The sequence below is a fragment of the Oncorhynchus masou genome, chromosome 22 (assembly GCF_036934945.1).
Source record: "Oncorhynchus masou masou isolate Uvic2021 chromosome 22, UVic_Omas_1.1, whole genome shotgun sequence".
NCBI lineage: Eukaryota > Metazoa > Chordata > Actinopteri > Salmoniformes > Salmonidae > Oncorhynchus > Oncorhynchus masou.
In genome coordinates this window covers 22,416,910-22,429,606 of record NC_088233.1, presented here as the reverse complement: position 1 = coordinate 22,429,606, position 12,697 = coordinate 22,416,910, and the positions used below count along the sequence as shown (strand labels likewise).

At 41.6% G+C, this 12,697-nt stretch overlaps 1 protein-coding gene across 1 annotated transcript in view; it reads right to left on the bottom strand.

The window, feature by feature from the left end:
* The window catches only part of LOC135509195 (early endosome antigen 1-like), a 42,977-nt gene extending 32,851 nt beyond the window's left edge, over positions 1 to 10,126 (bottom strand). The window contains exons 1-3 of the mRNA XM_064929643.1: positions 9,984 to 10,126; positions 4,337 to 4,414; positions 4,078 to 4,190 (exon numbers count right to left, since the gene is read on the bottom strand). Of these exons, the coding sequence (XP_064785715.1) occupies positions 4,078 to 4,190; positions 4,337 to 4,414; positions 9,984 to 10,007 (215 nt within the window). The 5' untranslated portion in view covers positions 10,008 to 10,126. The remainder of the gene's footprint in view (positions 1 to 4,077; positions 4,191 to 4,336; positions 4,415 to 9,983) is intronic.
* Between the last annotated feature and the right edge of the window lie 2,571 nt (positions 10,127 to 12,697).

Below are 12,697 nucleotides of genomic sequence, written 5' to 3'. Positions count from 1 at the left end.
GCTGTAATCGATGAACAGCATTCTTACATAGGTATTCCTCTTGTCCAGATGGGTTAGGGCAGTGTGATTGCATCGTCTGTGGACCTATTGGGGCGGTAAGCAAATTTGAGTGGGTCTAAGGTGTCAGGTAAGGTGGAGGTGATATGATCCTTGACTAGTCTCTCAAAGCACATCATGATGACGGAAGGGAGTGCTACGGGGCGATAGTCGTTTAGCTCAGTTACCTTAGATTTCTTGGGTATAGGAACAATGGTGGCCCTCTTGAAGCATGTGGGAACAGCAGACTGGGATAGGGATGGATTGGTCTGCGCATGCTCCGAGATCGCGGTTAGCGATGCCGTCTGGCCCGGCAACTTTGCGAGGGTTAACACGTTTAAAATGTTTTACTCACGTTGGCTGCGGTGAAGGAGAACCTGCAGGTTCTAGTAGCGGGCCGTGTCAGTGACACTGTATTGTCCTCAAAGCGAGCAAAGTTGTTTAGTTTGTCTGGGACGTGACAAGGCTGGTTTTCTTTTTGTAATCCGTGATTGACTGTAGACCCTGCCACATATGTCTCGTGTCTGAGCCGTTGAGCCACTGCGTTGAATTGCGACTCTACTTTGTCTCTAAACTGACGCTTAGCTTGTTTGATTGCCTTGTGGAGGGAATAGCTACACTGTTTGTATTCTGTCATGTTTCCTGTCGTCTTGCCATGATTAAAAGCGACCTTTCAGTTACTGGCCCAACGCTCTAACCACTAGGTTACCTGCCACCCCAGGTAGCCTAGCCAGCATTTGTTCATAAGATGCTACCTCCAAGATTGAAACAGTGGATATAATCAGAGTAGGAGCTGCTGTAATGATACCAACAGTGATCAGTGCAAATTCCTCATTTGTTACATGAGGTAAATCTGTTCTTTCGCCCACGATACATATTCTCTGTGAAACTGGAATTGTTAAACCCAACCAATCCTCCAGATATTTCAAAACATCCTTCCAGAAAGGTAGCACTAATGTACATTGCGTGTGTAAAAATGCGTGTAAAATGTCCCTGTGTCTTTTTGTCATTTCCAACACAGAGAATTGTTGGTCTTCTTATGAAGCCTTGTTGGGGTCAAATAAAACCTGAGTTACCCCCTGGCTTCCCTTTTTCTTCCCTGAGCTGGACTAGCTCTTCAACCAGGTATCATTCTCAATTTCATACTTAAGGTCAATTTGCCATATTGTTCTGAGTTTTTACAGTCTTTACTCTTCAGATAATAAATATTGAGTCAAAAAATGGCTGCTTTATGTTCGGGTTATTCCAAATACTTAGCTATTGGGTTATTTCCTGGATTTTGTTTTTGGTCGGTTAAAACATTCTCTCAATTGTAAATACAGTGGGGAGAACAAGTATTTGATAACCTGCTAAATCGGCAGTGTTTCCTACTTACAAAGCATGTAGAGGTCTGTATTTTTTATCATATGTACACTTCAAATGTGAGAGGCGGAATCTAAAACAAATCCAGATTTCGTCTCTCACAGTTGAAGTGTACATATTACAAAAATTGCAGACCTCTACATGCTTTGTAAGTAGGAAAACCTGCAAAATCGGCAGTATATCAAATACTTGTTCTCCCCACTGTATATCCAGAAATATCCTGTCTCCCACATATTTTTGTACTAAATCAGAGTATGACATCAATAGGTATTTATTGTACAGATCACCTATAGTTTGAATTCCTTTCATTAGCCACTGTTTCCAGGACAGAGACTTCTTTCCTAGCCGTAGCCTAGGATTGTGTAACAATGTCGGGTATCCTTGTTTTAGATTCCACATATCTTGTACTGTTCTCCACATATCTTTTGAGTATAACAAAACTGAGTTGCGAGTTTCAACAGACCTCTCCCCTATAAGACTGTCACAGAGTATCAACGGGGGTGAAAGGATAATAGAATGGGAATTAAGTTGTTATCCAAGCCAGCATCCCTTTTGCCCCAACGTTTCGCCAATTTAGCCATTTCAATTGATAAATTGTACAATTTAACATCTGGTAAAGTGAAGCCTCCTTACATCCCTTGGTGGGCACACAATCTTCATATTAATCCATTTTTTCCCCCTATCCCACAAAGTATTTAGTTAATTTGTCATATTGTTTCAAATACAAGTCGAGAATATTCATAAGTAACATTGAAGACATATAATTAAAATATTGGGACCACAACCATTTGAATCACATTGATCTTTCCCAATAAAGAATGTTTAATATTTTCTAAATTGGTCTTAATCTTGACTAGGTAGTGGCTCAGAATTTAGTCCCATCACTTCCTCCAAATTTGAGCTCAATTTAATTCCCAAATATTTCATCCCATTAGGAACCCATTTGGAATTAAATAGGGTTCCAGAGTAACATTTGGCATTAATTGGCATTGCTTCCGACTTATTCCAATACATTTTGTAGCCCGACATACTAGAATATGATTCAATACAATTAAGCAATCAGGATCAGAGACCAGCAGTAGAATATAATCGGCATACATAAGCAGCTTGTGTCATTTGCCTCCTCCACGTACACCCCTAATTTATGGATCTGTTCTTATCATTGTCACAAGAGGCTCTAAAACGATGGTAAACAGGAGGGGAGCATGAGCAACCCTGCCTTGTGCCTCTAGAAAGACAGAAAAAAGGAGACATAATTCCATTCGTAAATACTGTTGCTTTAGGATTGGACTCCTATACATTTACAAAAGTCAGGTCCAAAACCAGGAAGAGAAAAGAGAAAAGCCCACTCTACCCTATCAAATACCTTCTCAGCATCTAAAGAGACAGCAGTGGTAGGAACTATATTTGAGCGGTTTAACCACATGAGATGTAAGAGCTTCCTCATATTATCAGTTCAGGTCCTGTTCTTAATTAATCCTACTTGGTCACTATGTATAATATTAGGTAGTGCCTTCTCTAAGCGTATCGCAAGGGTCTTAGTAAGAATCTTGCAATCCACATTAAGGAGGCTGATAGCTCCTTTTAAGACATTTTTAAATGCCTCTTGGTAAAACCACTGTCAATACAGGTACAAGAATGTCAATATACTTTTTATAGTATTCTACAAAAATTCCATTCAGACCAGGTGGTTTCCCTGCTTTCATAGATATAGTGAGATGGTGTCTATAACCTCCTCTTCTGTTATAGTACAATTATAGTACAGTCTACCTGGCTATCTGATAATCTAGGTAATTATATACCAGACAAAAAAGTATCCATATCTGTGGGGCTCGCTGAAAAAGAGGATATATATGAATCTTCATAAAAATGTTGAAACACACTTTGTCACCATCTTACTGCCCTTCTTAATTGCTGGAATTACATTAGAAGTGTTCTGCATTTTTAGTTGTCTTGCTAGTAGCCTGCCTATCTTCTCACTTCCCTAATAAAACCTGGTTCTAAGTCTAAACAGCACATATTCAGCCTTTTTGTTATACATTTAGTGCAACTGAAATGTGAAATGTCTTGCCAACTTGCATCACCGCCTGGTGTGGCAACTGTTCGGCATCTGACCGTAAGGCGCTACAGAGGGTAGTGCATACGCCCAGTACATCACTGGTGCCAAGTTCTCTCTGCTACCGCACAGCAAGCGGTACCGGAGTCTAGGACCAAAATGCTTCTTAACAGCTTCTACCCCTAAGCCATAAGACTGCTGAACAAAAAATCAAATGGCCACTCGGGTTATTTTACATTGATCCCACACACCCCAATTGTTTTTTACACTGCTGCTACTCGCTGTTTATCATCTATGCATAGTCACTTTACCTCTACCTACATTAACAAACTACCACGACTAACCTGTACCCCCGCATATTGACTCAGTACCAGTACCCCCTGTATAAAGCCTCAACATTGTTATTTTATTGTGTTACTTTTTATTATGTCTCTTTCTTGAACTGTTGGTTAAGGGCTTGTAAGTAAGTACTCGGCGCATGTGACAAATAGTTTGTTCTGATTTTATGCTTTTGCAGCGGCTAATGCGGATCCTAATAAATACCAAAAATACCAAGAGGACAGGACAACTAAGTATCCTTATAGTGTGCTACAGTAAAGCCAGGAAGAAGACAGTGGTCTTACCGGCCAGGGCCCATGCTGGGGGGCTGGTCTCCTGAATCGTGGTACAGTTCATAGTGCTTAAACAGCTCCTCTGCGGAGTTGTGGGACTTCATGCACTGGGGACAGATGAATCCCTGCACACAGACATAGGCTAGACATGATCAGACTACGGAATACAGGATAGGGATCATGGCCCCACAACTAAAATGTTCAGTGGTACAGTAGTACATTGGTACAGTAGTCCATCGGGTGAGTTACACAAGTAAGAGACACGTGTTACCTCGGAGGTCTGGTCATTGTTGAGGTCTGCACTGGGCTGGTCTGACTCAGAGTTCTGGGAGCCTCCTTTCCCAGGAGTCTGTGGGAGGGACAGAAGACAAAGGAGGGAGGTGACAGTCAAATTAAAATGAGTCACAGCAGTGGACATCCTGTTAAGCCATCCCTTCGCTGAAATCTACCCAAACAAGTAGCGTTGGAATGTAATGGGTATTGAAGAACAGCTCTGTGAGATACATTTTTGACACAGCGCCCATAACTGGCTGAGACTTACATTTTTTAACTGTTAATAAATTAATTTATGTGGGGCTGCATCACAAGGGAGTGTATCTGAGTCAGACCGAGAGAGCGACAGAGCTAAGCTTTACCTGCACTTGGCACTTCCACTAGTGTCACCTCAGAACACAGAGGGCTGAAACAGAACGCCCCTTAACAGAAGTGCTACTCCTCACACACAAAGATGAATGAATCTAGTCTATATCAAAGGAGTCCAAAAACACAACTCAAAGCAGGCCTACTGGGCTAGATGTGGGCTACTTTCTTACTGTCTGACTGACTAATTGTCAACATTGAGTGTAGAGAAGTAATTCAGTTCACATGATGATGATTAGACAAAAGAAGAAGGCAGTGTAATCTTCAACTATGTATGGAATTTAGGGAATCTTTTTTATTTTTTAAAGTTAATATTGAATAAATATCCATTTAGGTTAGCTATGGTGGGTGGGGTTGTGCTATCTCCTGCAGCTCTATAGTGCTACTGCAGAGTTTGTGACTGAATTATTGGACATAATATACTCTACAGGAATATCAACGTTCCAGTGGGATCTGCTACTTTTAGAGTTATGATCCAATTTGTAAGAATGAACAGAGTGCATGTAAATTTGTTATCAAAATGGTCACCATCTGCTGGTGATTTGAAGGATGTGCAATGACAAGTAAATGGGAAAGTTGTCACTGATTAGGCTACATTGCTTACTATGCCAATTTCTCTGTTTAAAAAATGGGCCATAACTTTAATAAAAGTAGCAGAGATCACATTTTGTAACTTTGATATGCCCGTAGAGTATATTAAGTTCAACAATATATAGAAAGATTTGCCAAATCGCAAACAGTATATTTTCATTATTCATGTTCATATGTTAATTTATGAATATTGAAAAATATAAGACAATTGTTATTGAAAACAAAATACTACTCATATTCCAGAGCAAGTGGTAGAGCTTCATATGACATTTTTTTTGTGGCACCTACAGATGAAACATTAGGGAGTCTTAATTAAAGGAGGCCTGGGTAAGACAAAAATGGCATGTATATAACATGCAATTTTTTGTTAATTATTTCTCAAATATGCTTTCAGATATAAATGTAAAACATTTGTCAACAATCCTTCCTCCAAAGGAACATTTAATGGATTACATACATGTCCTGAAAATCATGGTATTAAAAATGCACTATGCCAAAATCGCTCCACCATTTCCTGGTTGCTAATATTTTAATAGTTCTCCTAATTTCAGTTTGTGAGATAAAACAAGCAAGTATAGTGTAGATACGCGCTATGCTGCCAGGGGTACACCAAATAAAAATGTGATACACCTGCCCTCAAATACACCTCTGCTGTTTTCAACCAAGATCTCAGCGATCACTGCCTCATTGCCTGCATCCCTAATGGATCTGTAGTCAAACGACCACCCCTTATCACTGTCAAACGCTCCCAAAAACACTTCAGCGAGCAGGCCTTTCTAATCGACCTGGCCGGGGTATCCTGGAATGATACTGACCTCATCCCGTCAGTAGAGGATGCCTGAATATAAATAAGCATGCTCCATTCAAAAAATGTAGACCCAGGAACAGATAAAGCTCTTGGTTCACTCCAGACCTGACTGCCCTCGACCAGCACAAAAACATCCTGTGGCGTACTGCATTAGCATCGAATAGCCCCCGTGATATGCAACTTTTCAGGGAAGTTAGCAACCAATATACACAGGCAGTTAGGAAAGCTAAGTCTAGCTTTTTCAAACAGAAATTTGCATCCTATAGCACAACATCAAAAAGGTTCTGGGACACAGTAAAGTCCATGGAGAATAAGAGCACCTCCTCCCAGCTGCCCACTGCACTGAGGCTAGGAAACACTGTTACCACCGATAAATACACTATAATAGAGAATTTCAATAAGCATTTGTCTCCAGCTGGCCATGCTTTCCACCTGGCTACCCCTACCCCGGTCAACTGCCCGGCACCCCCCACAGCAACTCGCCCAAGCCTCCCCCGTTTCTCTTTCACCCAAATCCAGATGGCTGATGTTCTGAAAGAGCTGCAAAATCGGGACCCCTACAAATCACCCAGGCTTGACAATCTGGACCCTCTCTTTCTAAAATGATCTGCCGAAATTGTTGCAACCCCTATTACTAGCCTGTTCAACCTCTCTTTCGTATCTTCTGAGATCCCCAAAGATTGGAAAGCTGCCGCGATCATCCCCCTCTTCAAAGGTGATGACACTAGACCCAAACTGCTACAGACCTATATCTATCCTACCCTGCCTTTCTAAGGTCTTCAAAATCCAAGTTAACTAACAGATTAACGACCATTTCAAATCCCACCGTACCTTCTCCGCTATGCAATCTGGTTTCAGAGCAGGTCATGGGTGCACCTCAGCCACGCTCAAGGTCCTAAATGATATCATAACCTCCATTGATAAGAGACATTACTGTGCAGCCGTATTTATCGGCGTGGCCAAGGCTTTTGACTCTGTCAATCACCACATTCTTATCGGCAGACTAAACAGCCTTGATTTCTCAAATGACTGCCTCACCTGGTTCACCAACTACTTCTCTGAGACTTCATTGTGTCAAATTGAAGGGCCTGTTGTCTGGACCTCTGGCAGTCTCTATGGGGGTGCCACAGGGTTAAATTCTTGGGCCGACTCGCTTCTCTGCATACATCAATGATGTCACTCTTGCTGCTGGTGATTCTCTGATCCACCTCTACGCAGATGACTCCATTCTGTACACTTCTGGCCCTTCTTCGGACAAACTAACCTCCAGACGAGCTTCAATGCCGTACAACTATCCTTCCGTTGCCTCCAACTGCTTTTAAATGCAAGTAAAACTAAATGCATGCTCTTCAACCAATCGCTGCCCACACCTGCCCGCCCGTCCAGCATCACTACTCTGGACGGATCTGACTTAGAATATGTGGACAATTACAAATACATAGGTGTCTGGTTAGACTGTAAACTCTCCTTCCAGACTCACATTAAGCATCTCCAATCCAAAATTAAATCTAGAATCGTCTTCCTATTTCACAACAAAGCATCCTTCACTCATGCTGCCAAAGATACCCTCGTAAAACTGACCACCCTACCGATCCTTGACTTCGGCGATGTCATTTACAAAATAGCCTCCCAATACCCTACTCAATAAATTGGATGCAGTCTATCACAGTGCCATCCGTTTTGTCACCAAAGCCTCATATACTACCCACCATTGCGACCTGTACGCTCTCGTTGGCTGGCCCTCGCTTCATACTCGTCGTCAAACCCACTGGCTCCAGGTCATCTACAAGTCTCTGCTTGGTAAAGCCCCGCCTTATCTCAGCCCCGCCTTTCCTTCCAGTTCTCTGCTGCCAATGACTGGAATGAACTGCAAAAATCAATGAAGCTGGAGACATATCTCCCTCACTAGCTTTAAGCACCACCTGTCAGAGCAACTCACAGATCACTGCACCTGTACATAGCCCATCTGTAATAGTAATCCAACTACATCATCCCCATACTGTATCTATTTATCTTGCTCATTTGCACCCCAGTATCTCTACTTGCACATTAACCTTCTGCACATCAATCACTCCAGTGTTTAATTGGTATGTTGTAATTACCCAATTTGTAAGTCGCTCTGGATAAGAGCGTCTGCCAAATGACTTAAATGTAAATGTACTTCGCCACCATGGCCTATTTATTGCCTTACCTCCCTTATCTTACCTCATTTGCACACACTGTATATATAATTTTTCTACTGTATTATTAACTGTATGTTTGTTTATTCCATGTGTAACTCTGTGTTGTTGTATGTGTCAAACTGCTTTGCTTAATTCTTGGCCAGGTCGCAGTTGTAGATGAGAACTTATTATTATTTGTGCCCTGGTCCTATAAGAGCTCTTTGTCACTTCCCACGAGCCGGGTTGTGACAAAAACTCAGTAAATGTAATATAAATAAAATAAATGTATTATATTGTGTGTGTGTGTGTGTTGCAGGCTTACAATGATGGCAAAAAGGTGAATTCACCAATTTGTAAGTCGTTCTGGATAAGAGCGTCTGCTAAATGACTTAAATGTAATGTAAATGTAAAAAAAAAACATTTGAGAGTGTGCTGACCCTGGTGCAGCTGGAGGTTGAAAGTTTGAAGGGATACATAACTATACAAAGTTTGGGAACCACTGGCGTATTGGATCATTGTCCCATCTAAACACCTGAAATATATTTTTCATAACCAAAAATATTGTATTTTCATTTGTTTGAAGGTGGTGTACAAAAACGAAAGTAAAATATGAAAAATGAAACTTAAAAACGGGAAGCACATAGATCTACAACTTCTTAGACTTGCTTTCAATGATAATGACAGTTCTATAACTCAGATTTCTATGAGAATGTTGGCAGGTCACCCAAAAATGTACATATTGCAGCTTGAATCATTTTTATCCTGGTTTCAAGAGGAAGTATCCATTTCCATAGGGGAAAGGGAAAATCGACCGACTGTGAAATGAAAGTGAAATGCAGGATGTGACAGAATCTAGCCAATGACCGGCCAAAACTGTTATGGTGACTAACAAATAGGCTAAATATAAATATATGTAATGAATGAATGTGTATCTGTGGTTTAGCATGAACAACGAGCTGTTCACGAACACTGCAACAGGAAGTGTTGGGATGGGGCTAACTTTTACAACACTCAATAGCTTTGATTTCACCAGTGTACCTAACTATCTCATGTTTTGGTGGCAAGCATGTACAGGACAAATAATTGGCGAAAGAAAGGAGTACGTAAACTGTCAATGTCTTATGACACATAATTTGGCCTTGATTCAGCAGCAGTGCCTGATATTGCCATGTAACGTTATAAGCCATTCATTGCTTGCATGCATGTTAGCAAGCTAACTAGCTACTTGCATACCGATAACTTAAAACGAGAAGGCTAACCAAAGATAGTGGACAAATTAAGAGGTCTCCCTCAAACCGTTTACCAAAAGGTCACAGTTCCGGTCTACTTAATGGGTGTCGTTGGATAGGTAATTGTTCTAAAGTTACCATTTGAGCGAACAAGTTAGCTCGCCATGCCCATGGGCATCTTCCAAAAAGCTTAGCTAGGTAGCTGTAACGTTAGCTACTAGCCGGGCAGTTTACGTAACGTTAGCTAGCTACATTTTAACATTAGCCATAAGCCAAACTGAGCTAGTAAGCACATTATACCAGCCATATATTTATCTCCACGGTACCAACACACTAGCTGTCTACTACTGTTCAAACTGACTGTAGTTTATATACGTGGACATTTGATGCTAGCTAGGCCCGTTTTGTTGTGTCGGCCTGTGCAACACAAGGAAAGCGACTTGGTATCATATAAACTGTACGCCTGCCGCTTTGAATCTGGAATCTTACCATTTGAAGTATCCGTCTAAGCATGGTCGATATCGATTTATGTTTGACTGTAAAATGAAATACGATTAATGTTCCAAGGGAAAAGTTTACGCCCGTTGTTGGTTCTCAGAACACCTGACCAAGCCCGCTGCTTCTGGGGCGGGGCAGAGCTCAGTCTGAGTGAGGTAAGGGCTACATTCAAGACATTTAATTGTTTTCAAACGTTGGATAGCCGGTGACTTTACTGTATTTCAGAGGGCAACAGAACCCCATCATAGAGATAGTTGGAGGACTAAAGTTGGATATAACCCATTTTAGCAAGTACATTGCAGTTGAGGGCTTTCACCATTTTAAAGTATTCAACTGGGTGGGGATTTATTTGGGTTGGGAGCGATCAGCCAATCATCAGATCATTGTCTTCTTCTTCAAATTGGGTGCTATGGTTTGTAAATGTCTTTAAGCTACAGTATATCATTGCCATAGTGGCCAGAATAAATCACACACAAGATTTGGTTCACAACTCCAGCACTGTAAATCACCTATATTAGCTTTACACCTTTTTTCAAACACAAAAGTAGAAGAAAATTGACTACTTTAAAATGGAGCCTCAATGGTGCTGTCACAGACACCATAATGGCACAGATACAAAGATGAGACCTCTTTCCATCTGTATGGGCTCCAGTGACATACTAGTGTGTGTATGCTTTTGTTATAGCCAAGTTCTAACACCTGATTCAATCAATTGATCACAGGCTTTATTTTCAAAGCATCTTTTTTTTCAATTTCAGTAGCAAACATTGGGAGTCAGGATAACAATAGGGAATGTTTAACCTCAAGGAAACGTAACTACAATTTAACTCCCTTGGGGAAGTTTGTCATGGACTAGGATGGTTAGTCCCCTGTTTATTGACCATATGCTTTCCTGAATTTAACCCTCTCAAGAATCTGCTGAGGTAAGAGTTGTGGGGCTCCCGAGTGGCACAGAGGTCTAAGGCACTGCATCTCAGGGCTAGAAGCGTCCCTACAGACCCTGTTTCAATTCCAAGAGGTATCACAAGTGGCCCTGATTGGGAGTCCCGTAGTAGTAATATTAGTACCAGAGGGATCCTTGTTATTTGCTGTCTGAAAAGCTCAAATAAACGAATAAAGTAATCACAAGACACGTTATTTTTTTTTTTTTTTTTTTTTTTGGGGCTAGTAAGGAAGGCAAATTCAAGTCAGACCAGCCCCTGGTCTATAGAATTTAGGGTGAGAGTGACTTAAAATGAGAGAAATGCCTCTGAAGGATGTTTGAAAACTGTGATATGTCACATTTAACTAATACATGTAATAACACATAAGCTGTAATCATCTACTTGGAGAAACTCAATCATTGTTACAAACATAGTTTGCCAGCAGCATACCACTGCGGGCTTGCTTCTGAAGCTAAGCATGGTTGGTCCTGGTCAGTTCCTGGATGGGAGACCATATGCTGCTGGAAGTGGTGTTGGAGGGCCAGTAGGAGGCACTCTTTCCTCTGGTCTAAAAAAAAATCCCAATGCCCCAGGCCCTATGTAGGGTGCTGTCTTTCGGATGGGACGTTAAACAGGTGTCCTGACTCTCTGAGGTCATTAAAGATTCCATGGCACTTATTGTAAGAGTAGGCTTGTTAACCCCAGTGTCCTGGCTAAATTCTCAATCTGGCCCTCAAATCATCACGGTCACCTAATAATCCCCAGTTTACAATTGGCTCATTCATCCCCCTCCTCTCCTCTGTAACTATTCCCCAGATCGTTGCTGCAAATGAGAATGTGTTCTCAGTTAACTTACCTGGTAAAATAACAGATAAATAAAAATAGTCCCGTTTTGATATTGAAATACAGTATCTTTATTTAAGCATGAGAGTGAAGAGCAGAGAACACATTTGTGCATACCAATACAGTAAGTACATTGTGTAACCCTCAACCACTTTGTTTGGAAAGATAAAATAATTATAAAATGCTATTTTAACGTCTTTCCTAGGCTTTGTGTAATATCATGGGAGTCGTTGCTTTCAGTTGTCTGACAAAGCCAGAGCTGATAGGTGACTGCCTCCTTTGCATTTGGTGAGTCGATCATGTCACTATGCTCTTGTTTATGCTATGTCCATTTAATTTCTCCAAATTCTAATGATCTAGGAGGGAAGAGTGCCCTTGAAAAACCAATCATATTTTTCAATAAAACTGTACATATTAAAAATCAAACCAAGTCGTTTTGGCAACATTTGCTAACCATATATTTCATCTTTGTCACTCCTGCTCCTGCAAAGCCCTCTATTGCTCATCTTGTTTTTCCTTGACCTGCCGCCATTCCCCAGTACCCCCCCCCCTCTCTCTCTTACTCTCTCTCTCTGTGTGTGATTGTGTGGGCAGAGTCAGGTGTGCTGCAGTCCGAGCAGTCAATCTACGCGGCTCGCTGTTTGTTACTATTAGATCCTGTTCGCCTGTTGTGCCTGGTTTCCTTGCCTGATGCTGTTTTCCTCTCCACTATAGTTCCGCTCGCTCTGACCCTGGTCCCTGTCTCCAGTTCCACGTCTCGTCATCACTCTACTCTGTCCTGGATTCCACACTCGACTACTCCCTTGGATTCCCATCGGACCTGCTTACCCTGTCCTAACACCTCTCGCTCCAGCCTCAGCCTCTGCACCTGGTTTTCTGCAACCCACCCAAGCTTCCCCTGGCTCCCATGTTTCACTCCATGTAACGATCTTCACATAC